The 27454-nt window shown below is 58.5% G+C and overlaps 1 protein-coding gene across 2 annotated transcripts in view; it reads left to right on the forward strand.

The window, feature by feature from the left end:
• Nucleotides 1-27454, forward strand: part of CHD5 (chromodomain helicase DNA binding protein 5) — a 59479-nt gene that overhangs the window by 23865 nt on the left and 8160 nt on the right. For both annotated transcript variants that reach the window (XM_032302454.1, XM_032302455.1), the window contains exons 10-34: nt 372-578; nt 807-1018; nt 3669-3800; nt 3885-3993; nt 4917-5108; nt 5200-5400; nt 7922-8059; nt 8156-8277; nt 9107-9280; nt 9645-9786; nt 10920-11051; nt 13256-13373; nt 14441-14565; nt 15619-15850; nt 16019-16129; nt 16445-16617; nt 17220-17394; nt 17745-17837; nt 18058-18146; nt 18452-18585; nt 18990-19134; nt 19534-19690; nt 21314-21393; nt 21652-21769; nt 27045-27134. In XM_032302454.1, the coding sequence (XP_032158345.1) occupies nt 372-578; nt 807-1018; nt 3669-3800; nt 3885-3993; nt 4917-5108; nt 5200-5400; nt 7922-8059; nt 8156-8277; nt 9107-9280; nt 9645-9786; nt 10920-11051; nt 13256-13373; nt 14441-14565; nt 15619-15850; nt 16019-16129; nt 16445-16617; nt 17220-17394; nt 17745-17837; nt 18058-18146; nt 18452-18585; nt 18990-19134; nt 19534-19690; nt 21314-21393; nt 21652-21769; nt 27045-27134 (3601 nt within the window). The remainder of the gene's footprint in view (nt 1-371; nt 579-806; nt 1019-3668; nt 3801-3884; nt 3994-4916; nt 5109-5199; nt 5401-7921; nt 8060-8155; nt 8278-9106; nt 9281-9644; nt 9787-10919; nt 11052-13255; nt 13374-14440; nt 14566-15618; nt 15851-16018; nt 16130-16444; nt 16618-17219; nt 17395-17744; nt 17838-18057; nt 18147-18451; nt 18586-18989; nt 19135-19533; nt 19691-21313; nt 21394-21651; nt 21770-27044; nt 27135-27454) is intronic.

Genomic DNA, 27454 nt, shown 5'->3' on the forward strand with positions numbered 1-27454 from the left:
CCCAGTGGCCGCGTGCTGGGCGCCGCCTGCGTTTGAAGGCTCCCAGGCCCACCCCCAGTGCTAGATTCCCCACCCTCCGGATCCTGGGCTGTGCCGTGGCAAGCCCCAGTTCCCCGGTGTGCATCTGGGCTTCTGGTGTGTGCGCGCGTGCATGTGCGTGCATGTGCACACACCCGCGTTGCCCATCTCCCGTGTGTGCTGTGTGTGCGGGCTCCTGAGGACAGGGCAGCATGGTGGAGTTATGGTGGGGCAGACCTGGGGAGCAGGGCAGCTTGTGGGAGAGAGGCTAGTAACAGCCTGATGTCCCTGGGGCCTCGGTGGGGGGGGGCTGTGGCTAAGCCCTGAACTTGGGGACCCTCCTGTGTCCACAGTGCCCCCCTCTGAAGGGCAAAGTCCAGCGGATCCTACACTGGAGGTGGACGGAGCCCCCTGCCCCCTTCATGGTGGGGCTGCCGGGGCCCGACGTGGAGCCCGGTGTCCCCCCACCCAAGCCCCTGGAGGGCATTCCGGAGAGAGAGTTCTTTGTCAAGTGGGCGGGGCTCTCCTACTGGCACTGCTCCTGGGTGAAGGAGCTACAGGTGAGCCCCCCCCCCCCCACCCCGGGCACCAGGCAGGTATGGCTGTGCCCAGGCTCTGGTCCTGAAAGGTGCGGGCTAGCACTGAGTGCGGGCCATTGTTGGGAGGCGGGGAGCGGGAGGCTGCCGGTGAGGTTGTCCTGCCCGGGACCCCGGCTGGGGGAGCTGCATCAGGGACACGGGGGAGCCACGGCCTCCTGCCCCCCGTAACCTCTGCCGGTGCGCAAGCAGCTGGAGCTCTACCACACGGTGATGTACCGCAACTACCAAAGAAAGAACGACATGGACGAGCCGCCGCCCTTTGACTACGGCTCGGGCGATGAGGACGGCAAGAGCGAGAAGCGGAAGAACAAGGACCCTCTGTACGCCAAGACGGAGGAGCGCTTCTACCGCTACGGCATCAAGCCTGAGTGGATGATGATCCACCGCATCCTGAACCACAGGTGGGTGCCTACTGCCCCGGCCCATGGCCGCGGGGCAGGGCGTGCTCCGTGGCGCAGGCGCAGGGCTGCGCGTGGGCGCTGTGGGGGCAGGAAGAAGGGATGGGGGTCCGCCCGCTGCCGGCGACGCGACTGCCCCGCTGGAGGGAGTCGTCCGAGGCACACAGACACGTGCACACACGTGTGTTCTCACTCGTGGTGGGAGTGCAGGTCCAGAGTCATACGTGGAAGGGGGCAGCTTGATACACGGGCTGGGACACTTGCACCGAGTGGGACCATCAGTGGGTCAGGATGCGTGTGCTCCTGACTTCAGCCAGAGCCTGACACCTGCGGGAGGGTCCTGGGGACAAAGGTGGCCTGAAGTGTGGGGGTGTATGCACATTTGATCCTCCTTTAGAACAATAGCTAACGCTATTGAACACTATCTACCCTGACAAGTAGACATTTTATTTCTGTCCCTTTTATGGATGTGCAAACAGGCACAGCGAGGCTAAGTTACTTGGCCAAAGTCACACAGCCAAGAGGCGGTGGAGCTGGGATTTGAACCTAGTGAGTTGGGGTGGTAGGACTTGCTTTCTTGGCCACTGTCCCAAACGCCCGTGTCCCGAGATAACTCTTGGTGGCCCCAGGTGACTGTGATCAGAGGCTGCAGAAAGCTGGACAGAGACTAGGGTGGGCAGCCTGTGGGTCCTTGGGATTTGGCTTTGGTTTGGGGAACAGTGGGAGCTCTTGATGATTCTTGAGCTCAGGGGCTTGAGAACGGGCCGTGGCCGACAGGTGGGCACGGGGTGAGGACTGGAGTCTTCACTTGCCTTCCCTCTCGGCCTGATGGGGTCTGCCTGAGAGGAGCTGAGGGTCCGGCCAACGCCGGGTGTCCTGAGTGGCAGGGCTGGGTAGTGCACAGGGTACGAACCTGAGCCAGACCCAGAATCCAACGCCGGCTCCCCGTTTCCTGCGCTCTGTGCCTCTGCGCTTCTCATGTGAAGTGGGATCGCAGGAGTAACTCCCTCCAGGCTGCGGCGAGGGTGAGGGCAGAGGGGGCACGCCAGCCCCTGCTAGAGCCGGCCGCTGTGAGAGGCGGGCAGGAGTGCCTGGACGAGCTGCCTGCCCCCGCCTGTCCCCAGCTCCCCCCACAGAACAAGTCTTTCTATTTATTTATTTATTAAGATTTTATTTATTTATTTGACAGAGACACAGAGAGAGAACTCAAGCAGGGGGAGAGGGAGAGGGAAGAGCAGGCCTCCCGCTGAGCAGACAGGGCTCCAGCCCAGGACCACGCCCCCATCATGACCTGAGCCAAAGGCAGAGGCTTTAACCCACTGAGCCACCCAGGCGGCCCCCACTGAGAACAACTCTTGAAAAGAGGGTTAGATCCTATGCAGACCTGAGCTCCCCTCCCCCACTGAACTGATCCACAGGTTTTTTTTTTTTTTTTAACCTTTATTAAATTGCATTTTAAAAGCATGCATGGCGGTCTTCCTCCTTGCATTCACGGCAGGGCAGGTGAATTTTCCCCACATTTATTTTCCCCACGTTACTCGGCCAAGTCCGAGTAATGACTAATTATTTATTTAAAAAAGCTGTTTCCGGGGCGCCTGGGTGGCTCAGTGGGTTAAGCCTCTGCCTTCGGCTCAGGTCATGATCCCAGGGGCCTGGGATCGAGTCCCGCATAGGGCTCTCTGCTCAGCAGGGAGCCTGCTTCTCCTCATCTCTCTCTGTCTGTCTCTCTGCCTATTTGTGATCTCTCTCTCTGTCAAATAAATAAATAAAATCTTAAAAAAAAAAAAAGCTGTTTCCATGGTGATGGGTTGATTTTCCTCTTAATGGTCCCCAGGGTGGCTGTAGGCTCAGCCCTTTTGGGGAGCCATGGCTTGCTGACCCCGCCGTGCTCCCCAAGCTTGGTTGTGTACTCAGCTCGGGGTGGGTGGGAGGCTTCGGGGACCCTCCCCGTGGCCAGAATCAAGCTGAAGTCCGAGCAGCTTCTCTGGAGCACCCCTCTGGGCTGCTAGCTTGCTTGTCCGTGTCCCTGGGGGTCTCCAGAAGAGGTCATCCTGCCTGCCCGTGTGGGACTCTGTCCTAACTTACTTTGCAGAGGACCAAGATGGGCATGGCTCTGAGCCTTTGAATTTTTTTATTTTATTTTATCTATTTATTTGATAGACAGAGATCACTAGTAGTAAGAGAGGCAGGCAGAGAGTAAGAGGAGGAAGCAGGTTCCCCGCCGAGCAAAGAGCCCGATGTGGGGCTCTATCCCAGGACCCTGAGACCATGACCTGAGCCGAAGGCAGAGGCTTTAACCCACTGAGCCACCCAGGCACCCCAGGGCCTTTGAATTTTTTGAGTGAAAATACACAGGCCTAGGGTCCGGGGAGAGGACTGTCCAACTCAGAAATTGCAGAATCCCAGTGTCCAGACACCCTGCCTCGATGGCTCATCACGGTGACAGAGGGTGGGACTGGCACTGGCCTTTGCTCCTCTGTGAGCGTGGCCTCTCCCCGTCCCTCTCGGCTCTGCTGCTCATCCTCACACTAGCTCCCCAGGGCCTGTGGCCGTGGGGGTTTTGCATCGTGTGAGGTGTCCCCCGGACCCCCGCCCCGCCAGCCCCTGGCCCGGTGGCCCGCCCCTCCCCCACCACCCATGTGCTGTGTTGCAGCTTCGACAAGAAGGGGGACGTGCACTACCTGATCAAGTGGAAAGACCTGCCCTACGACCAGTGCACCTGGGAGATTGACGACATCGACATCCCGTACTATGACAACCTGAAGCAGGCCTACTGGGGCCACAGGTGCGCGGGCCGCGGGGCTGCCCCCAGACTGCCGCCCCCTGCTGGCCTCCGCTTTGCTCATCTGCCTCCCCCGCTCTTTCCCAGGGAGCTGATGCTGGGTGAAGACGCCAGGCTCCCCAAGAGACTGGTCAAGAAGGGCAAGAAGCTAAAGGACGATAAGCAGGAGAAGCCGCCGGACACACCCATTGTGGATGTGAGTGGGGGGGGGCACGGGGTGGGGGGGCTGCTGCCGGGTCCTGGCACCCCAGGCCTGGCCCTGGAGGATGGCATGTCCTGCGGGAGCCGTGTGCCACGGCCCCTCTGGTTCCGGCCACTTCAGCCGGGCATCTGATGGCACAAGGAGACGAAGACCCCGGCCCTCCCTGCCGGGGAGAGCTCAACCCTGGAGTCGGGGTCCCCCAGCCTGATGCGGAGGGGCAGCTCCCTGGGCACAGAGGCCTTGGCCTCCTGTGAGTCTGCACTGTGCACAGACCGGGAGCACATGGTCTCTGCTTAGCATACAAAATACATCCCCCAGCACCCTAACGCCCAGCCGCGAGCCCGTCGGGGTGTGGACGGTTGACCTTTATTCATTTAGCAAACTTCTCTGGGGTGTCTGCCAGCTGTTGGAACAAGGACTCTGTCTCCATCTCCCCCTGGGCCTGTAGTGGGTACACACAGAACCTCGGGGCTCAGCCTGGAACTAGGGGATGTCAGGGAGGACTTCTTGGGGGAGGCAGCCTTGAGCTGCAGGATATCAAGGAGACAGAGGGGATGTTTAGGGTTCAAGGAGAGGAAGCCCCTTAGGCAGGCAGCAAACAAATGTTGACCAAGTGCCCACCATGTCCCAGGTGCCCTGTGGGACTCAGAGTCATGAGCAGGGCAAGTCATGAACAGGGCAAGTGCGGTGACCACAGCCTGGGCTCCAAGTCAGAGAGTCCAGCAATCAGGAAGCCCTTCCTGAGGGCTTCCTGAAGGAAGAGGTGTTCTAGCCAAGCCCAGAAGGATGGATACGTTGGCAGGGATGAGAGGAGTGAGAATAGTATTGCCGGCAGAGGGGCAGTGTGTGCCAAACCCAGGGGGTGGGCTCCGGGGCCCAGGACTCAGGGTGTGTCTGAGCATCTGCCTCCTCCGTAGCCCACAGTCAAGTTCGACAAGCAGCCTTGGTACATTGACTCCACGGGCGGCACGCTGCACCCGTACCAGCTGGAGGGCCTCAACTGGCTGCGCTTCTCCTGGGCCCAGGGCACGGACACCATCTTGGCCGACGAGATGGGTTTGGGCAAGACCGTGCAGACCATCGTCTTCCTCTACTCACTGTACAAGGAGGTACGCAGGCTGGGGCAGGAGTCCCGGGACGGGGGGCTGGCACCAGCTGTGGGCAGGGAGTCTCACCGCATCCGTCTGCCTCTGTCTCCAGGGGCACTCCAAGGGACCCTACCTGGTCAGTGCACCCTTGTCCACCATCATCAACTGGGAACGTGAGTTTGAGATGTGGGCACCCGACTTCTATGTGGTCACCTACACGGGGGACAAGGAGAGCCGCTCCGTAATCCGGGAGAATGAGTTTTCTTTTGAGGACAATGCCATTCGGAGCGGGAAGAAGGTGTTCCGTATGAAGGTGAGTGCTCCTCATCCCCAAGGGGGACCCCAGGAAAGCTCTCGGCCTGCCCCTGGGGCCACAAGGCCCTGTGGCTGGCCACCGGCTTCTCTCCATGCAGAATTGCCAGCTGTATCAATGTCCTGGGGTTGATGTAACAAAATACCATGAACCAGAGGGCTGGAAACAACAGAGACTTACTTTCTCCTGGTTCTGGAGGCTAGATGTTGGTAGAGCCATGCTCCCTCTGAAGGCACTAGGGGGGCTCTGCCCTGCCTTCTCGGGCTTCTGGTGGCTGTTGGCGTTCCTGCGCTCATGGCTGCATTGCTCCCATCTCTGCGTCCAGGCTTCAGGCCATTCCCCTTTGTATTAATGTGTCTTAGAGACACCACTCATATTGGATTCAGGACCCCTCTGATCCAGATGACCTCATCACAACCCATTATCCCTGCAGAGATCATTGCTCCTGGAAGGGTCACATCCCGTGCTGCTGGGTGGACATGGACTGGGGGGACACGATTCAACCTAGCACACTGTCTGCGTGACCTCACATTCTGCTCAGCACATGAGCTAACAGACCCAGCCCACAGAGCTGTGGAGGGTTGACTGAACTAGGCAGGGCCTGTCTCGACTGTGTCCATGGGTCTCCAGGGGTCTTGTTGAAAGGCCTCACTGGGATCCAGCAGCTCTGGGGACAGCAGCTCTGAGCCTGGGTGGCTCAGCCAGGTTAAATGTCCAACTCTCGTTTTTAGCTCAGGTCAGATCTCAGGATCGCGGGCTCGAGCCCCGCGTCGGGCTCCGTGCTCAGTGTGGTGTCTGAGCCCCGCGTCGGGCTCCGTGCTCAGTGTGGTGTCTGAGCCCCGCGTCGGGCTCCGTGCTCAGTGTGGTGTCTGAGCCCCGCGTCGGGCTCCGTGCTCAGTGTGGTGTCTGAGCCCCGCGTCGGGCTCTGTGCTCAGTGTGGTGTCTGCTTGGGTTTTTCTCTGCCTTTCCCTCCCACCCCTCCCCACTTCCTGTTCTCTCTCTCCCTCTCTCTACAATCAATCAATCTTAAAAAACTAATAAAAATGAGAAATCGTGGTAAAATTCACAAACAGAAATTTCCCGTGATGACCGTTTTGAAGCGTGCCACTCAGAGGCATTAAGGACATTCGCTTTGTCCAGCAACTGTCACCTTCCTCTGCCTCCAGAACCCTGTCGTCTTGCAAAACCCAAACCTGGCCCTCAGGAAGCAGGAACTCCCGTCCCCTGCCCAGCCCCTGCTCTCTCCCTCTGTGATTTCGACTACTTTCAGTACCTTGTTCGGGGAAAACGGTACAGCATATGCTTTTCGGTGCCCGGTTCCCTTGTTGAACATTACGTTGTTGGTCTCGCCCTGTGCTAACACGGGGTCCGAGCGTCCTCCCTTAAGGCCGGATAACCTCGCACTGTGTGAAAAGGCTGCATTTTGTGATCTGTGTGCGTTCATCTGTCCACAGATGCTGGGGTTGTTGCCACATTTGGCTCTTGTGAAAATGCTGTAGACGTGAATGTGCCCACGTTTGTTCAGATTCCTGCTTCTGCTTCTTTGGGGCCTTTTGGGTCTGTACCCGGAAGAGGCCGTGTTGGATTCTGGGGGGACTCTGCGTGTCGTTTTGTGGGAACTGCCTGTGCTCTCTGGGTTCTCATGGCATTGCTCATGTAGACAGGATTGTGCCCTCTTTAACCTGAAGGGAGACTGAGGCCTGGGAGGTTATTTAACTTGACTGAGGTCTGGCTCCCAAGGACAGGGCCGGGTGCGGCCCCAGAGACACCCTCTGCCCCTCTCTGGTCCCTTCCCAAAGGGACGCCGGTGGTGGGGAGAAGCAGGCTCGGTTTGGCCAGGATGGGCTCCCTCCTTTGTGGGCTCCAGGGAAGGGTGAAGGCACAGGGCTCCTGACTCACGTGCGGGGAACAGCTTTTCCCATTTTCCCGCGCTCCTCGTCTCCCCGTGGTGGTGGCTTTCGTCGGCTGTGTAATGCCGTGCTCCCTCAGCCGGGGGCTGCTCCCGGGTGCGTGGCCCCTCATGCCTGGGCCTGGCCCCCACGGGGCTGTGAGGTGTTGGGGTCTGCTGGGCAGGGCTGCCCAGGGCCCCACTGTCCCACAGGCCTCCTCTTACAAAACACAAATTCAACGCTAAGAATTTCAAGTCCTTTGAAAGAGCATTTAACCCCAAGTGCGGGGACCACTTCTCTGTTCGAATCTTTGCTCTGCCAGCTACTGGCCATGGGGATCCGGGTGATCTTGCCCAGCCCGAGACCCCGCGAGCCGTACGTGGGGACAGGGACGGCGTGGCGGGATTGGCTGTGAGGATGAGCGGGATGTGAGGCGCTCAGTGCGGGCTCGGCACCCCCGGCCATCCGCCAGCGGCGGGGCGGTGCTCTGGGCCCCAGCGGACCCCTCTGCTCTTCTTCTCAGGCCCAGGGCGTCTCTGGGCTCTCGGGGGTCCCGCCCACCCCTCCTCCATGCCTCCTTGTCTTTGGAGACCCTACCTGCCCCCCTCCCAGATGCTCCTCTCCCCCCGCAGAAAGAAGTGCAGATCAAATTCCACGTCCTGCTCACCTCCTACGAGCTCATCACCATCGACCAGGCCATCCTGGGCTCCATCGAGTGGGCCTGCCTCGTGGTGGACGAGGCCCATCGGCTGAAGAACAACCAGTCCAAGGTGGGCAGTGCCGGCCGCTGGCCCTGGAGCCACCGCGGGGTGGGGGAGCCCAGCTGGCCGCCCCACTCCCCCTGATGGGCCTCCTGTCCCCCAAAGTTCTTCAGGGTCTTGAACAGCTACAAGATCGACTACAAGCTCCTGCTGACGGGGACCCCCCTTCAGAACAACCTGGAGGAGCTCTTCCACCTCCTCAACTTCCTGACTCCGGAGCGGTTCAAGTGAGTCGGGGGCCTGGACGGGGCAGGGGCGGGCGGGCAGGCAGGGGAGAGGCCGGCGCCCGGACGGCTCGCGGGAACTCGGCTTCCTCATCAGTAGAATGAGTAAAGCCCACCTGAAGGGACCTGCGCGGGAGGGTCCGTGGGGCTGCATGTGCGGAGCGCTCAGGGGGACATGGGTGGTCCCGAATATGGGGACTGTTCTTGGCTCCACCCCAGGAGAACCCTGGGGGTCCTCTGGGGCTCCTGTCCTTGCCCCCATGCCCTGGCTTGTGCCTTCCTCTCCATGGAAACCCAAGTGACCCCATGGGTGACAGTGGTGGGGGCAGCAGACGGGGAGTGGTGGTGGATACAGGGGTGAATACGGAGCCCCGGCCGGTGGGAGTCCTAGGGTCTCCTTCCCCCACCTCCCTGTCTTCACCAACCCTATTTTCCGATTCAGAATGGGGGGGTTCAGGGTCGACAGTGCTGACTTTGGAATCAGGAGGAGCAGATTGGCAGGCAGGCTACACCATACAACCTTGGGCCCCCATCAGCCTCAGTTTCCTTTTCTGTAATATGGGTAAAGAGTTCTAGAGACTTTGTGCCCTGGACAGCTTCGAGAAAGAGGAAGGTATCCTGTGTGGCGGAGAGAGCTATGCTGGGAAGTTGGGCTGCGAGCAAGGGCTCAGATGGACACCTCGGGCAGGGCTAAGGCTCCCCCGCCCACCAGCCAACCGGCCTGCCCTGTGACCCTCTGGTCACCCCCGCCCCAATCCTGGCTCCCTCTGCAGAGGGCTTTGGCCTGCTTCTGTCCCCGGCTCCTGGCTCTCATCCCAGTTCCTTCTTGCAGCAATCTGGAGGGCTTCCTGGAGGAATTCGCCGATATCTCCAAGGAAGACCAGATCAAGAAGCTCCACGACCTGCTGGGGCCGCACATGCTGAGGCGGCTTAAGGCTGACGTGTTCAAGAACATGCCAGCCAAGACCGAGCTGATCGTTCGTGTGGAGCTAAGCCAGATGCAGAAGTGAGTGGGCACCCCGCCCGTCGGGGGCCGCTGCAGAGCAGCGTGCCTCACGTCCCCTGGGCTTGTCTTGTCCCTGATGGTCTGACCTAGGGGGACTCACCTCGAGGCCTTGGCTCACCTTTTACACACACTTCCTCCTTTGACCTGTACGGCAGCCAGGCTTGGGGCTGTCTGAGTCCTTGTGGAGTCCCCAGGAACTCGCCGGGTGGCTCTGGGCCGGTGGCTTCCCCTCATAGTTCTCCCCAGGTCTTTCCGTGAGCGCTGCAGGACCGGTGGCCCCTGGCCTCCCCGCAGAGCAGAGAGTGTGCTCGGAGGCCGCGTGGCCCTGGCGTCCAGCCTGCCTTCCCTCCTTGCCCTGCCGCAGGAAATACTACAAGTTCATCCTCACGCGGAACTTCGAAGCGCTCAACTCCAAGGGCGGGGGGAACCAGGTGTCGCTGCTCAACATCATGATGGATCTGAAGAAGTGTTGCAACCACCCCTACCTCTTCCCCGTGGCTGCCGTGGTAGGTCCCCGTGGCCGGCCCGTGGCCGCCGTAGCAGGTACCCATGACCACCACGGTCAGGGCGTGAGGCTGCCGTCATAGGCTCCCTTTGCCCGCCGTGGTGAGTGTGCGTGGCTGCCCCGGGGCCCCTGGCTGTGGTGGCAGGTGCTCAGCCCTCCCCAGGCGGGAGGACACAGAGGTGGTCCCTGTTAGTCCAGGTTTCTGAACACCCACCTCCATCCACGGCGCAGTCAGGTGCTCTCCTTCCTTTGGCCCATCCTCGTGACCTCAGGGGGCAGTGGGGCACCCTTCAGCCTCAGCAGTGGGGGATCCCAGGTTGATCTGGTTGCCCTCAGTCACCGAGGGAGTCAGCAAGGCCTGAGTGGGGCCCCAGGTGACTGTGACCGGCAGCCCGGGGGGAGAGGCTGGCCCCGGCTCCAGTGCCAGCTCTGGCCCTGTGGTCTCAGGAGAGCCAGTGGTGCTTCTCTGAGCCTCTGCTTTTCCTTCTCTAAAATGGGACATTTTAGCATCTGCCTGAGAGGGTAAGGACCAGATGCGGAAGTGCATGTGAAGTGGGCCTCCCTGGAGAGCCTGGCACAGCTGGCTGTCACCCCCCACACGATTATTCTGGTTCTCACCGAAACCCTGTGCAGGGACTACGTCCCCCCTCCCCGAACAGCAGAGTGAGGCATGGGGGCTGTGTGCGGGCGAGCTGCACTTGAGGCCGCCCCAGATGGCTCTCACCGCTCTGGCATGGCAGGGGCCTTGGGACTGACGTCCTGCCCAGCTGGGGTTCAGGGCTGGCCTGGCCAGGATGCCCCTTGCAGTGACTGCAGAGACCAGGCCCAATTCCTCCTGGAAGGCCTGGCTTGGCTTAAGACTCGGTCACTGGCCTGTTTGCTGATGTCCCTGGTGTCTTGGTGTCTTGGTGGCATGCCAGCAGGGGGAGACGGTGGGCAGGCTGGCCGGTCCTAGGTCTGCCTGGGAACACGGTGCTGGGAAGGGGTTCCCCTGCCTCTGCCGAGCCTGGCCTGACCCGGGCTTTGTGCTCAGCCCATCCCTGGGCCTCTGTCCTTCCCTGCGGGCCTTTCTGGTGCAGAGCCCGAGGGGCGAGGGGAGGTCCCCCAGCACCCCAGCTTCTGCTGTGTCTCCAGGAGGCCCCCGTCTTGCCCAACGGCTCCTACGACGGCAGCTCGCTGGTCAAGTCCTCGGGCAAGCTCATGCTGCTGCAGAAGATGCTGAAGAAGCTGCGGGACGAAGGGCACCGGGTGCTCATCTTCTCCCAGGTGAGCTGCCCCGCGCCCACCTCTCCACCTCCCCCAGCCTCCCCTCTGTGCCCTGCAGAGGGCAGCACCGCCCGCCGGCAGCCCTCAAGGCCTGGTGCTCTTCCCACGGGGACCGTGTGTCAAAAGTCACTCCTCTGTGGCCTGGCCTGACCCGGCCAAGGAGCCCTGGCCGGGCGCCAAGCTCGAGGTGCTCAGGCACATCGGCCGTGAAGACCAGTGTCTTCCTCACCACTTGCTGCTTCCGGCCGGCTCCTCCCGAAGGCGTGGAGCCCGACTTGGCGTCCAGGCTGGCACGACAGCCCTTGCCCCTCACCCCTGCAGCCTGGCGTCCCACACAGGGGCCCCAGGGCTGGCTTGGGAGGAGCCCGCGTGGGGGCCGCGCCGGGAGGCCCTCTCCAGCATGCACAGAACGGCCTCTTGGGCAGTCTGAGGCACGCTGTGCAGCCTTGGGGGCCAGCTGGTCTGTCCTCGTTCCGTTACCCGCCTGGTTGCATTGTCCTCCGTCAGGCTCTGTGCTAGGCCCGGGGCCAGTCCCTGTGCTTGAGACACTCACAGTCCGGTGTGGGAGGTGGAGGGGACACAGTTATGTAGTTCTGGGGGCGTCTCTGTGATGGAAGGGCTCCTGTGGGAACCTGGTGGTAAAAACGCTTCCTTCTGTATGGTGGGACTGAGCCAGGCCCTTGCTCAAAGCCCCCCGAATGGGATGTGACCCCGCTCATACTAAAGTGGTAACGGCTGCTCCTGCTGGCAGCCCCCGGTCCCACCATGGCCCCTAGGGAGGCTGAGGGATTTGGGGAACGCTGACCAAGCCCGGGACAGTGGACCGGCCTGGAGACACCATCCACGATCCCCCCAACTCCCCTGCCGACCTAAGACAGGATTCTGGGCTGAGGCCTCAAGGGACCAAGTAGAAGGAACTGCACAGCTCCTAGACATGTGCACAGAGGGAAAGTTCCAGAGACAGAGCCCTCCCATCCAAAACGAGCCAACACACCCCACCTCCAAAACTCGTGACAGAAAGACATTCCACAAAATAGGCAGAATCCAGATGAAAAGAAGAATAGAAGAGCCTGAGAAGGACTTCAGACAAACACGTTTAGGATCCTCAAAATTAATGGAGTAACAACCACGAATCCAGAAGAAATCAGGGAAGCACGAGCAGGAGGAAGTACGGCAAGAAGAACTGGACAGGAAAAGGGTCTGCCTGGACCTGAAATAAAACATTTCTCACGATCGCATAAACTCTCAACCCTGGTGAAGACAACCTTGACGCAGGGACGCGGCCCAGAGGGATGTCTCCAGAACGCAGTCGCGGGAGACGGAGCTCAGGAATGAGAAACTGCCCAGAGGACCCCTTGGGAGGCTCCCGTAATCCTCTGACATGAGCCGTAGAAGAAATGGAGAAAACAGTGGCGAAGCTAGACTCCGTGAGAGTTTGCTGACCTGGGGAAGGACGGGGGGTCTCAGGTCTCACGTGCACTCTGGAGAACCAAGTGAGAGAGAGATCCAAGCCAGTGGATCCCCGGGCACATGGCAGGGAAATCACAGCTCTTCACACGTGGTACCTACGGGAAGTGGCGATCAGGCTGTCCTCAGACTTCTCAGCAGAAGTGTAAAACCCCCTGTCCCTGTGGGGGCAGACTGTTTTATATCCAGCTGAACTGTCCCTCAGAATGGAGGGAGGAACGCAGGGGTGTGGGAGCCCAGAATGGACTGCCTTCATCTCATAAGGAGCGGTGACATCGGGGAAGACCTCATAGAAGAGGCGCCGTTTGAGTTCCCCAGGCAGTAAGGGGGTGGGCATTCCAGAGGAGAGTCCAGGTAATGTGGGGTGACGGGGGGTATGATGGAAGCGTTGAGAAATGAAACCCAGGTAGACTGGGTACCAAGCCCTGCCAGCCTGGAAAGCTGGGGCAAGGAGCTGGGACCTTCTTCTGTGAGGTGAGAGCAGGGAGGCGCGGGCTCAGAGCTGTTTTAGGCAGATGGCTGTGGGGCTGGCGTGGGGGACGCTGTGGCCTCGGGGGTTGAGGTTGGAGGCTGCATTGCTTTCCAGAGAGCACCGTGTCAGGTCCGCCTGGGCCCCACTTGTCTCCCCACTCAGCAGATGGTTCTGTCTTCCCCCAACTGTCATGGGGTCCCTGCCCAGAGCCCCATGGGCTTTCTGGCTCTGTGGCAGCCCCTCAGGCATACCGTATCCCCTGCAGATGACCAAGATGCTGGACCTTCTGGAGGACTTCCTGGAGTACGAGGGCTACAAGTATGAGCGCATTGATGGTGGCATCACTGGAGGCCTCCGACAAGAGGCGATCGACAGATTCAACGGTACCACTGCCTCAGCTGGGGCTCTCGATGGGGACCCCATGTCTGCCTTTTCTCCCAGTCTAGGATCTTAGCGAGGTCCCCCAGCTCCCCGCGAGTGGCTGAAGAAAGCAGACCAGTCCTTAGGTCCTGACAGCTGCCCCTTAGGTTTAAAGGCTACAAGGAGTTAATATTATGGAACCTCTGGGGGCAGGCTGGGGCACTGAGGGGCCCAGGAGGGATCATCTGTTCAGAACTGAGAACCGGACAAGGAGAAAGGCAGAGAGGGAGGAAAGTTCCACCTCTGTTACTAAATGATGCTGGTGCAGAGGGGCTGGCTGGCCCCGTGGGCATCAGACCCCGACACCAGGTAAACCAGCAGTTACGAGCAGTGCAGGACAGACGCCGTCACCTGGGGCCCAGATGCCCAAGGAGTGAGGCCGTGTCCACTTGTGTGGGAGGAAGAGCAAGTACAGGGTTTCAGGATCTAGATGGAAGCGGGGGTGCCCGAGGCCCTGGAGGGTTGGGAACCTGTGTGCTGCTCTCGTGGGCGTGCAGGGCAGTCCCAGGTCCCGTGTGAAGGGCCCAGATGCGCCTGAGTACCAGCTGTCCTGTGACAGTGGGGACTGCCCAGCAGGGTGGCTGGGGCCCTGGAGCTGTGACCTTGAGTGTCCCCTGCCACGCTGACAGCCCCATGGGCTAGGCAAAGCCGGGAGGTCGCGAAAGGCTGGGCTCTCCGAGGCCCACCCTTATTAGGGCCTCTGCCCGTATTTGCTGGCTATTTGAAGTTTGTACTTTGCCCATCTGGGCTTTGAAAATCAACTTCCTTCTCACTGTGGCTCCCTCCTGTTGGATCAGGGCTCAGAGCACAGCCAGGGGCTAAGTGGGACTCGAGTGGGCTGCTCTGTGCCGACCCTGGGCCCCCGGCCTCCTCCAGCTTCCCTGAACACAGCTGGGGCTCTCGTCTGTGATGGGGTCATAGTCCCCAGCAGCTCCCTCCCTTTTTGTATCCCTCCTGCCCTGCTCTCTGCGCCCGCCTGTCCCTTCCCTCCTCGCCATGACCCCACCGGGCACCTGCCTCTCTTCCTCAGCCCCTGGGGCGCAGCAGTTCTGCTTCCTTCTCTCGACCCGAGCGGGGGGCCTGGGCATCAACCTGGCCACAGCAGACACCGTCATCATCTACGACTCGGACTGGAATCCACACAATGACATCCAGGTCGGTGGCCCTGACACCACAACCCTTAGGCAGGCCCTGGCCACCCCTGGTTCTGTGGGCTCTCCACCCCTCCCCTCCGACTGCGTCTCAGGGTTTCACCTCCCCCTGGGCCAGCCTCATGGAATCCCAGCCCCGAGAGGGGACCCTGGGGGGTGAGTTTCGGAAGCTTGGCCCTGCCCCTCTGGATCCCTCATTGTGCCAAAGAGGAAACGCCCAGAGAGGACAGGCAGCGTGTGCAAGGACACAGGATGAACTGTGTGCCTGGTAATCCCCGGTCTGTCCCGTCACTCTTACGACCAAGGCCACGGAAGGAGGCAGGAGGAGGGAGTCCTGGGACCCAGAGGGAGCCCATCTGGGAGGAAGCAAGGGAAAGAGAGTGTGTGGGGGGGGCCTATGGGAGAAGTGATGATGGAGGGGGCAGAAGGGGCTGGTGAGGAAGGGTGGGAGGGTTGGGGGGAGGGGTTGTGGGAGTAGAGACGCACACTGTTGCATGGCCACCCCTCCCGGGGCAGGGACGGACACACACACGCTCCTGTCCCCCGCACACGTGTGCACCAGGCACAGCCCCCCCCCCCCAGAAGCACACTAGGGTCATGTCATGCAGATACCTAATGCGCAGAGCCCCAGGCATGTCCTACATCCCGGGCGGCTTCTGGGCCTTGCGGTCCTCCCGAGGCGGCCGTGCAGTCCCGTCAGCGGCTCACACACCCCATCTTCCCATGACGGCCGTTAGAGCCCCTTTGGCTTCCACACATCCAGCGCACTGGCCCCATTGCCCCTTGCACACCCCCTGCCCACCCACAGTCATGCCCTGCTCCACCCGGGCAGGCACCCAGGCCTACCCGAGACCACCCACAGTCAGGAAGCCAGCACGGCTGCCCCGACACGGGCACATTTCCATGGGGTCACATGCGGAATGCCCATGCAGGCATTCATTCCATGAGGAATGTCCCTGTGAACCCGTGTGCACACCCCTTCTCCCCCTGGGGTGCCCGGCCCTGCACCCCCAGCCCCGGGTCGAGCCCCGCGCCCTGAGCCGCAGCTTGCCCCCAGGCCTTCAGCCGCGCCCACCGCATCGGGCAGAACAAGAAGGTGATGATCTACCGCTTTGTGACGCGGGCCTCGGTGGAGGAGCGCATCACGCAGGTGGCCAAGCGGAAGATGATGCTGACCCACCTGGTGGTGCGGCCCGGCCTCGGCTCCAAGTCCGGCTCCATGACCAAGCAGGAGCTGGACGACATCCTCAAGTTTGGCACCGAGGAGCTCTTCAAGGACGACGTGGAGGGTGGGCGTCCCTGCTGCCCAGGGGGTGGGGGCTGCTGCAGACATTAACTCCCTTCCCAGGGCCTGCGCGGGACCCCCCGCCTCTGCTCTGCTCCCTGCCTCCTGGCCAGGGGCGGCCTCTCCGGGCACCGCCCCCTAGCCCTGCAGCCCCTCTGACTCTGTCCCCCAGGCATGATGTCTCAGGGCCAGAGGCCTGTCACGCCCATCCCTGATGTCCAGTCCTCCAAAGGGGGAGCCTTGGCTGCCAGCGCCAAGAAGAAGCACGGCAGCACCCCGCCAGGTAGGGGCGAACGCCGCTAGCTCCCCGCTCCTCCTGCGCTTCCAGTGGCTGTTCCTGGAGAAGAAGGGTTTCTCCCCACCTCACTCCATCCTCTCTGCTCTGTCTGGCTCTCATGCCCGCCCCCACTGGCCCCCACTTGGGTAGCCGCGGACCGCGGGTGGTCAGGTCATGCCCCCCGGGCACCATGCCCCACTTCCTCAGCCTTCTGCTGGGGGCTGAGAAGGGCCAGGGTCGGGAGTCTGTCCCTGCGGGGTCCCCACGGTCGGACCTGGGCGCCCCCGTCTGTCCCTTCACTCAGCACCCTGTCTGCCCCAGGCGACAACAAGGACGTGGAGGACAGCAGCGTGATCCACTACGACGACGCGGCCATCTCCAAGCTGCTGGACCGGAACCAGGACGCCACGGACGACACGGAGCTGCAGAATATGAACGAGTACCTGAGCTCCTTCAAGGTGGCGCAGTACGTGGTGCGGGAGGAGGACGGCGTGGTAAGCCCCGCCCCTGCCCGCAGCAGCCCCTCCCCTCCCCGCCGCGGCCCCGCCCCGCCCCCCGTGGCCCCGCCCCTGCCCGCAGCGGCCCCGCCCCCTCCCCGCCGCGGGTCAGTCTCCAGCCATCTCCACCCAGCAAACCTTGATCTCCCGAGGGCCAGCCCCTGGGCCTCTCCTGAGTGGCCTCTCCACGTCCTCCTCTAGTCCCACCGCCCTCAACGCAGACTCTAGGGGTTAATGATCGTTCAGGAAACCAGGAGCCTCCCGAGGGCAAGGGTGGGGCTTATTCAATTCTGTACCCCCATGCCTCACCCAAGGCCAGAAAATATTTATGCCCTGAGCAAATGAATGAAAGAATGAACGAGCGACTGTGACAGGGCAGGACGAAGACCATTTGGGGCCGGGGTGATCAAGGAGGCTTCCTGGAGTAGGCAGGCTTTCCGGTTCCTCCTTGAGTTCCCAGAGGGTAAGGTTGGTGGAGGCAGCACGAGGCTCCCGCGGGGCAGCGATGCCCACTGCTGCCCCCCACCCCCGGAGCCCCCGGAGCCACGGGACCCTGTGCCTGCGGGTCCTGCCGTCAAGGGCCCGTGCCTGTGTCTCAGGAGGAGGTGGAGCGGGAGATCATCAAGCAGGAGGAGAACGTGGACCCCGACTACTGGGAGAAGCTGCTGCGGCACCATTATGAGCAGCAGCAGGAGGACCTGGCCCGCAACCTGGGCAAGGGCAAGCGCATCCGCAAGCAGGTCAACTACAACGACGCCTCCCAGGAGGACCAGGGTGCGTGGCCCCCGCAGGCAGGAGTCCCGCGGACACCGAGAGTAGGGAGTGTGGGGGCTTCTTGGGGAAAGGGGGCTTGGAGCAGGTGTGGGCTGTTGGCTGTCTGGGAGAACTGCATGGATAGTGGTCCACTGGCTTCTGACCTTGGGCCAGCCTCAGTTTCCCCACCTGTGAAAGAGGGATGATGATCAGGGTACGGTACCTTAGTATGTAGGGCGGGGCAGGTGGGATTCATTGAGCTCAGAGGAAGATCCCCTGGGGCTGCTGGCATTGTCACTCCCTCCTGGGCTGCGGTTAGGGGCTCCGGGTGTTGGGGGCTCACTCTATGTCTGTCCTTGCGGCCCTCACAGAGTGGCAGGACGAGCTCTCGGATAACCAGTCTGAATACTCCATTGGCTCCGAGGATGAGGACGAGGACTTTGAGGAAAGGCCGGAGGGGCAGAGTGAGTTTCAGGGCCAGTGACCCTGGACTGGGGCCCACCCAGACCCGTGTCGGGAGGCTGATGGTCAACCGGGGGTCCCCTGGGAGCACCAGGACAGTCATCCATCATTTGGGGGCTGTCCTGAGGGATTCTCCTGCTGTCCCTGGGTGAGTCAGGGTGTAGGGGGTGGGGTCAGGACACCTGGGGCTCCATCGAGTGTTGTGCTGGGACTACTTCCCAGGTGGACGGCGACAATCCCGGAGGCAGCTGAAGAGCGACAGGGACAAGCCCCTGCCACCTCTTCTCGCCCGTGTGGGTGGCAATATCGAGGTGGGCCCCCCCTGCACGCCCCTTCCCTAGCTCCCCTTCCCCTTCCTAAGTACAAAGAGCTCACCCCCGCTACATCTTTGGGGTGTGGAGCATGGGTGAAGGCAGGAGGGCCAGAGTCTTGCCCAGGGTCGCAGCCGTGTAGAGGTGGGGCCAGGAGTGGCCCTGGGTCTGGGCTCTGTCCTCCGGGTCCTGTCCCCGCTGGAGGCCCCACCTTCTCCGCGCTCCTCCCCGCCGCCTCCCCTCTGGGGGCCTTTCCCCCCCATCCCTGAATTCTCTGCTCCTCCCCCAACTCCCTGCCCACCCAGGTGCTGGGCTTCAACGCCCGGCAGCGGAAGGCCTTTCTGAACGCCATCATGCGCTGGGGTATGCCGCCCCAGGACGCCTTCAACTCCCACTGGCTGGTGCGGGACCTACGCGGGAAGAGCGAGAAGGAATTTAGGTAAAGGGGCTGAGTGGCGGCCCAGGGCGTAGCTGCCCACCGCAGAGTGGCCAGTCTCCCCTGGGTCAGAGTGCGCAATGGGCATCCTTTATCTGGAGGATTCTGTTGTTTGGCTTCTGGTGCCGGGGGACCAGGCCCCGGGCAGGGCTCGTTTGTAGAAAATAATGACCAGCCACCTCTGCTAGACCAGATCCCAGGCAAGCGCTATCCTAGAATCTCCCTTCCCAGGGAAGGCCCCGCTCTGTCCTCCCTGGGGGCCTGACTCAGCGGGCCAGGGTGGGAGGCAGGTAATGGATGACGGCTCTAGCCAGGGGGTCTGCTGGCGCGGGGGGAGTCCTGCCAGCCCTCTCAGAGGGTCCTTGCTGGCCCCCCACTCCCTGAGCCCCAGTCCCCCCCCACCCCAGAGCCTATGTGTCCCTCTTCATGCGGCACCTGTGTGAGCCGGGGGCTGACGGCGCAGAGACCTTCGCGGACGGCGTGCCCCGTGAGGGCCTCTCAAGGCAGCACGTGCTCACCCGCATCGGGGTCATGTCTCTAGTTAGGAAGAAGGTGGGTGAGTAAGCCTTGCCCGGGCCTTTCCTGGCAGGGCCCCCCCACCCCGTGGCCCTCGTGCACCCCCTGAGGCTCAGCAGGCAGAGGGCACATGTCCAGCTCGGAATGCTGAGTCAGGCTAGAGGGATGGCTTTGAAGGCCTGTTTGAGTGGGGGTGGGGAGGCTGGCGCGGGGGGCGGGGGGAATGGCAGGTCGCAAGGCAGAGGACACACGGGGAGATGGGGGTGCGGGTGGGGCCTGGTGCAGCGGTTTGTGGTAAGACGCGCATTCGATTCAGCCTCGTGGGGAGCTGGCGTTCATCCCACGCCTGGGACACCCCAGACCCACCAGCCGCCCTGAGGTCCCGAGATGTGAGCTGAGACCTCGCTTTCTCCCCTTCCTTGCCTCCCGCCCCAGGTTCAGGAGTTTGAGCACGTTAACGGGAAGTACAGCACCCCGGACTTGATCCCCGAAGGGCCCGAGGGCAAGAAGCCAAGCGAGGTCATCTCCTCCGACCCCAACACGCCCGTGCCCGCCAGCCCTGCCCACCTCCTCCCGGCACTGGGCCTGCCAGGTCTGGGCTCCCACGAGTGGGGGAGGGCACCCGGGTCACGGCGGGTGGCAGGGCCCCCGGAGAGCCTGGGTCCTCCGCATAACCCATGACGGTCCGCCTCCCTGTCCCCCCCAAGCTTCTGTCTGCAGAAATGTTGCTCTCCTCAGACTTTCTCTTTAACGGCTGGTCCCATATCACAACACAGTCTTTAAAAACTTTACTGTCCGGGAGCTCCTAGCGTACCCAGCGGGTCGGACGGCCTCCAGTGCTAGGAAGTTTTCATCCTCCAGAGAAAAACGCGTACTGTTAGCAGTCACTCCTGGTTCCTCCCTCCCCGCAGCCCCGGGCAGCCACTAATCTACTTGGGGTCTGTGGGTTTGCCTGCTCTGGAACGATATCCTATGTGCCTTCTGTGCCCGGCTGGCTGTGTGTCCCAGGTCCGTCCACGTTGTAGGGTGGGTCACGGTTTCATTCCTCTTTGCGGCCGAATACGACTCCGCTGTATGCGTGGACCTTAGTTTTGTTTATTTGTTTGTCGGCTGATGGATTTGGGGTGGTTTCCACTTTCTGGCCGGTGTGAGTATTGAGAGGGGCACTGCGAGTGGCGCGCGGCTGTGAACGTCTGTGTTCAAGCGAGGACACGTCTCTTCCCTGCGTAGCTCTCGGGGCGTCGCTGGGATGGCAGGTGTGGATGGCGGGGCGGGACGTGTTGAGGAACTGCCGGATTTTTCCATCGGGGCCGCGCCATCTCACGTTCTCCCCGGCCACGGAGGACGGTTCCGGTTCCCCCACATCCTCACCAGACGTTTGTCATCTGACTTTTTGCTTGTAGCCGTCCTCGCGGATGTGAAGAGCTGTCCCCCCGTGGTCTTGGTTTGTGTCCCTCTGACGGCTGAAGATGTTGAGAATTTTCCAGGCGCTTCTGGGCCACTTGTGTCTTTTCTTTGGTGAAATGTCTTTTCAGATCATTTTGGTCTTCTCTGTGGGTTATTTGTCTGAGTATCTTTTGGGTGACCCATACGTTTATTTGGGCAACGCATCTTCTTCCCTCAGAGGAACCTTGAAGGCCTTGGCACTGACCTTTTGCTGCCCAGGTGACACGTGAAGTCCTGGGAGCCTTTGCCTCCGCGGACATACCTGCTGCTTCTGGGCTCAAGTGTGCCCTTGGGATTAGATGGGCCTGGGTTTGCTCCCTGGCCCTCTCTGGCTCCTGCTTTCTCATCCGTGATGTGGGACAAGTAGTGCCCTCCTCCCCGGGCTGCTCTGAGTACGAGAGTCCCCGGCTCTCGGTGGTGTGTTGAGAAGTGGCTCAGTGCGGGAGGGCACGTGGCTTGTCAGCCAGCCGGAAAGTGGTTCCCGCATCCAACTGTTGCGGCTCCTAGGCCTGCCCCCCCCCCCCACCTTAGCTCCTGCTTTCAGAAGGGGGCCCTGCTTTGGGCGGCCCCGTCCCGTCAGCCTGTGGCTTTGGCCTCACCGGGCCCAAGGTCTTCCGAGGACCCCCATGTCTGCAGGCTTAGTGTGGGGTGTCTGGCTCACCTGTCCTTCTCCTGAAGGTGCTTGGCCCAGATAGAGCCACCTGGCACCCTTGTTTCCTGCCCTTCACCCCCTGCCTGCCTATCTCACCTCTGTCCTTTGACCTTTCAGACAAAATGGAAGCCCAGCTGGGCTACATGGACGAGAAGGAGCTGGGGGTTCAGAAGCCAAAGAAGCCCCCAGAAATCCAGGTATGGAAGGTGCTGGTATCTAGGCCCCTGGGGGCGGGCTGTGGGTTGGGGGTTGGGTCTGGGGAACCTTCTCAGCCCTTGCTTGGGTAGTTGGAACCCAGGCCTCTTGGCCCCACGTTTGGGCCTTTGGGTTTTGGGGAGCAGGTTGGGAACACAGATGGGAGCCTGGAGAGGGAGTTTCCAGCCCAGTGACTGTCCCCGGCCCTCCATGCTGTTGAGGCCCCAGGCCCTGCTGCATCCCTAGCCTGTCCTCCCCAGGCCCTGCCGGCTTCCCTGGACAGAGTGGAGGTCGAGGACAAGCACGAGGGCTCGGATGGCAAGGAGCGGCTGGAGGAGACGGAGAAGGCCCCGCCGTCCCCAGAGCAGCTGCCAAAAGGTACGGCTTCCCAGGGTCACCCCCCGCCCTCCCTGCCCAGTATAGCCTCTGGCCTTGGCAGCCCTGGGCGAGAGGAGGGCGGCGAGGGTGTGTTCCCCTCCATCTCTCCCTGGCTGGGTGGCGGGCTCTGTCCTAGTGCCATAGGATCCCCAGGATGAGGAAAGAGGCAGGGGCTCAGGTCTCTACAGTGGATCTCAACATTTCCTACGGTGCAGATTTCGGGGGGCTATTGGGCTGTCTTTTTATTAGTGATTTCTAGCTCTGTTGCCCTGTGGTTGGGACACATGGTGTTGATGAAACCTGCTTCCCGGCCTAAATGGTCGGATTTTGTAAATGGTCACGTGTGCTCAAGAAGAAGGCCTACTCTCTTAATTGCTGCATGCAAGGTTCCAAATACACGCCTTCGATCATTATGTTGTTCAAGTTTCTTACAGCCTTACTCATTTTTGTTTTTCTTTGATCTGTCAAGTCTGAGAGACCTGCTTAGCATCTATCACTATGACTGTGGGTTGGGGTCTTTCTCTTTGTAAGACCAGAGTGCGCCTCACGTTGAGACTGGGTTGTTAGGTGCATATTGGTTTAGGTTTTTTGTATTTTTCTGGGGAAGTGTGCCTCTTATATAACGACCCTTTTATTCCTTCTGATACTTTTTGCTTTGTTTATTTTGCTTGGATGGATCTTATTTTTGTTGGGTTTATATTTAGTGTATGTTTTTCTGTGCTTTTACTTAAAAAAATACAGGTACACACACACTTTATTGTTCTATAATGATGCAGGATACAGTTCACCCATTTATTTTATTTTATTTTTTTATTTTTAAAGATTCAATTTGTTTATTTTAGAGAGAGCATGAGCACCAGCAGGGGGAGGAGGGGCAGGGGCAGAGGGACAAGCAGACTCTCCCTTGAGCGCAGAGCCCATTACAGGACTGGATCCCAGGATCCTGAGTTGTGCAACCATCAGCACAAATAATTTTAGAATGGTTTCATCACTTCAAAAAGAAACTCCATGTCCATTAGCATTTATTGCCCATTTCTTCCTCTTTACCCCAGCCATCACTTGTCCACTTTCTGTCTCTCTGGATTTGTGTGTTCTGGAGATTTCATTTAAATGGAATCATAAAATAGATCCCCTTTTGTATCTGGCTTCTTTCGCTTCATGTTTTCCAGGTTCAGCTTCATCCCCTCATCCTTTGTATAAATATCCTGCATTGTATTTATCCAGCCATTGGTTGGTAGAGATTTGGGTTGTTTCTAATTTTTGGCTGCTGTGAACATTTATGTACCATTTTTTTGTGTGGACATTGGTTTCAGTTCTGTTGTATCACGTAGGAGTGAAATCTCTGGATTGTATGGGAACTCTATGTTTAATATTTTGAGGAACTGCCAGATTGTTTTCTCCAGTGGCTGTACCATTTCGCATTCGCATTGGCAATGTACGAGGGTTCTGATTCGTCTGTGCCTTTGACAATGCTTCTCTCTTTCTTTTTACACTTGATCTTAGCCAAAAGGCCGAGAAGCGATCTCTCTCTTTCTTTTTAAAAAAGATTTATTTTTTTGAGAGAGAGAGAATGAGCACAAGTGCGGAGAGTGGCAGAGGGAGAGGGAGAGAGAATCCCAAGCAGACCCCTTGCTGAGTGAGGAGCCCCACGCAGGGCTCAATATCACAACCCTGGGATCATGACCTGAGTCAAAATCAAGAGTCAGACACTCAACTGACTGAACCACACAGGTCCTCTGGCATTTGTCTTTTGATTATAGTCATCCTACTGGGCGAGAAGGGGAATCTCAAAAGGTTTTGAGTGTTTCCCTTATGCATAAAGATGTTGAGTTTCTTTTCATGTCCCATTTGTCTATCTCTGTTGGAGAAATGTCTTTTCAGGTCCTTTGCCCGTTTTTAAATTGGGTTATTTGTCTTTCTATTACTGAGTTATAGAAGTTCCTTATAGACACACGTTCCATATCAGATATATGTTCTGTAAGCATTTTTCCATTCCTTTACTTTAAAACACTTTTTCTTGAAGTATGGTTGACACTCATTCCTTTACTTGTAATCTGTGAAATTACATTTTTGGTATATTACTTATAAACAGTGTATAGCAGGATTTGTTATTTTAAGTCCAGGTACAAAATCTTTATCTTTTAGCTGGCAAGTTTGATCTCTTTACATTTATTGTAATACTAGATATTTGGATGTATTTCTACTCTCTTCCTTTGTGCTTTATGTTACCCTTGCCTTCTTTTTCCTCCTTTCTTGCTGTCTCTTGGATTGATCAGGCTTTCTTTATATTTCCCTTTCCCCCCCCAACTCCCTCAGAAAGTTTATAGTCAATCCTATTTTATGCTCTTAAGCTTTTAACATGTGTCCCTCTTGAATAAGAGAAGGGCTGTGGGTACCTCCATTCCCTTTCCATGTGCTGCTGCTCAGTGTCTTAGTTTCAACTTGTTTTCATTTCCTAAATTTGTTGTGGTGCCTATTTCTAAATCTTTAATCCTTATTTAGATCTTACCATTCTTAGCAGTTTCTTGTTTGTTTCCTTGTTCATCATTGCTTCCTAAAGTACACCCTTTAGTGGTGCTGTCAGCAAATTTCTGTGTGTGGGGAATTCTCTCATTGTGTGTTATTTTTCCCTTTACTCTTGAATAATAGTTAGCAAAGCACAAAATAGGAGAAGGGTTTTCCCTTGGTACTTTTTTTTTTTTTAAAAAGTGGGCTCCACACCCACTGTGGAGCCCAACACGAGGCTTGAACTCATGACCCTGAGATCAAGGACTGCACCAAGATCAGAAGAGTTGATGCTTAACTGACTGAGCCACCCAGGTGCCCCTTCCCCCAGCATTTTGCAGATGCTTATTCCGTGTATATTCTGGCTTCCACTGTGCCGAGAAGGCTGCTCTTGAGGTAATTGTTGCTCCTTTGTGGGAAATTTGCCTTTTCTATCTTTCCTGACATGCTAAGACCACTTTTAAGACCTTCTGTTTGTGTTTGGTTATGTGTGGGTTCACTATAGTGAAATTTTTACTTATCCTTGCTCTTACTTATCCTATCTTGCTTGTGACTGCGATTTGTAAAGCTAAGAATTATGTCTTTCGTTAGTTGGGAGAAAATTCTCAGTCATTTCCTCTTTGAGTATTGTCTTTGTCCCCATCCTCTTTGTGTTCTCCTGGCCTTCCTACTACTTGTCCATTCCTTCAATCATCCAGTAAACCTGCATTGAAGGTGCCGTGTGTTGGGTGCTACCCCGGAGACACCAGCAGTGCGCCCAAATGACCACAGCCTTCACATGGAGTTTGTTTTTAGTGGGGCTGGCAGGCGATCAGCAATAAACAGAAATATGTCTTTGTTCAGCAACAGACTGTGAATGTGATGAAGAAAAGAAAGCAGGTACAGGGTTAGCCAAAGGTGGTGGCAGGTGTATCTTTCACGTCTTTTACTTTTTTCTTGTCTGTCTCTCTTTCATAGCCTTTTTTTTTTTTAAGCTTTTATTTATTTGAGAGCGAGAGCATGTGCATGTGTGTGAGTGCACGAGCAGGGGGGAGGAGCAGAGAGCGAAAGAGAGATAAGCAGAGTTCCCTTTGAGCACAGAACCTGACACGGGGCTCGATCCCAGGACCCTGAGATCATGACCAGAGCCGAAGACAGACTCTTAACTGACTGAGCCCCCCTAGGTGCCCCTCTATAAGGCTTTTTGAGTCATCTTTAGATCTAGCTTCTGCTTTTTTCATTATACTGTTTTGTTTCTTCATACTTCCCATTTGTGTTATTTTCTCTGGCTGCAAAACAAATCATTACGATCTCAGTTCTTAAAGCAACACCCATTTACGAGCTTAGAGTTCAGTGGGTTGGAAGCCTGGCTTGGTGCGGCTGGGTTCTCGGCTGAGGGTCTTGAAAGACTGACCTCAAGGCGTTGGCTGGGCTGAGTTCTCTGGCAGCTCAAGGGGAAAAATCTGCTTCTAAGCCCATTCCTGTTGGCCGACGTCAGCTCCCTTGGGTGGGGGCTCAAGGCCCCATTTCCTTGCTGGCTGTCAGATGGGGGTTGTTCTTAGCCCTTGGAAGAGGCCCACATTCCTTTCCCACTTGGTCTTCACGCTTCAAGGCAGCCATTGTGGCCAAACCCCTCTCATACTCCGAATCTCTCTGATGTTCTTTTCTGTGACTGGTTGGAGAAAACCCTGCTTTTTGAAGGCTGGTGTGATGAGGTCAGGCCGCCCCAGATAATCTCCCTCTTGGAAGGTCACCTGTGCCCCATCCCACGCTCCACTTGTGCTCCGGGGCCTGGAAGTCTTGGAAGACATCTTTGATTTTGGCAGTGAAAATGTTTAAAATGTTAATGATTGTATATTTTATTTCTAGAAGTTTTAGCTGGCTTTTTCTAGTTTTGCCTTTCTTTGTGTGTCTTATTTGTGTGACTTGACTTACCATGGATTCTCATCTTTCTTGTTTCTCTCTCTCTGGTGCATAGATAAATGGTTTCTGAATTTTGCTTGGCTGCCTCTCTGTCAGGGGTTGTTTTATCCATGGGAATCCCGTGTCACCTGAGTAGCAGGAATGTCCCTGCTCTATTTCCAGAAGCCCTGGGGCACGCAGTCTCCCTGGTGGTCTGGCTGCACCATCCCTGCTGGGTGGTTGAGATTCCACGGTCACGGTCACGGTCATCGCAGCTCGGCCAGGAGGCATTGGATGCAACTTCCTCTCTTTGGCTGAGTGCACAGTGGCTGGAGGGTGTTGGATTCTGGTCTCTGGTCTTCGGGGCTTTGCAGTCTCATCCTCCCTGTCTGGGTGTTGAGATGCAGCCCCAGGCCCCCCAGGCCTCTTCCTGGCATCCACTCACCCCTTCCCTTTATGGCACTGACAAGTTCCTTTCCTCCTTGTGAGCTCGCTGTGTCTTCTTCCAAGGGGATCGGTTTCACCTGACATTTCTGGGTGTTCATAGAGGGTTCGTGTTAGTGAGGTCCTGCCGTGGTGTCAGCCCACGGACTCCTCTGTTGATCACTGTGGCAGGGAGGATTTCGAGACTGTGCCTTGAAGAGTTTGGGAGTGGGTGCTGCTGGGGGGCGGTGAGAGGGAAGGGGCAAGATGAAGGGTGTCGGGGGTCCGTGCCCCCATCCCTGCCTTCCCCGAGGACCCGTCCTTGATGGCCCCTCTCGGACTCCTCGGTGAAGTGGTAGGTGGGAGTCAGTGTGTGGCTCTGTGGGAAGTTGGAAAGCCACTGGCCCAGGGTCCCATTGTCTGTCCTGGGCCTCTCCCTGCCTTGCCAACACCCTTTGTCTTGCAGAAGAAGTGCTTCCCGAGAAGGAGAAAATTCTGGACAAGCTGGAGCTAAGCTTGATTCACAGCAGAGGGGATGGCAATGATTTCAAGCCAGGTTTGGGGCTCTTTTTTTTTTTTTTAATGTTTGGGGCTCTTGTGTGTGCTCTGCTCTATGTCCCTTGGGCTCTTGAGGGCATCATCTGGACCCCGATGGGCCTCCTGCAGCTTCCGTGGGCACCACCATCCATTTGTTAACCCCCTCCCACCCCTGAACCAACTGGAACTGGTGGGTAGGAGCCTGGGCTCCTCAGCCCTCGGCCAGGGGGAGATGCCACCCCTCTCCTAACCCCTCCTGTGGCCCCAGCCACCCCTGAGAGAAAGGAGAGCTGGTCACAGAGCTGGGCCTGAGCATTTGGGGCTCAGTCAGAGACTTTG

Source organism: Mustela erminea, chromosome 10 (assembly GCF_009829155.1).
Source record: "Mustela erminea isolate mMusErm1 chromosome 10, mMusErm1.Pri, whole genome shotgun sequence".
NCBI classification, from domain to species: domain Eukaryota; kingdom Metazoa; phylum Chordata; class Mammalia; order Carnivora; family Mustelidae; genus Mustela; species Mustela erminea.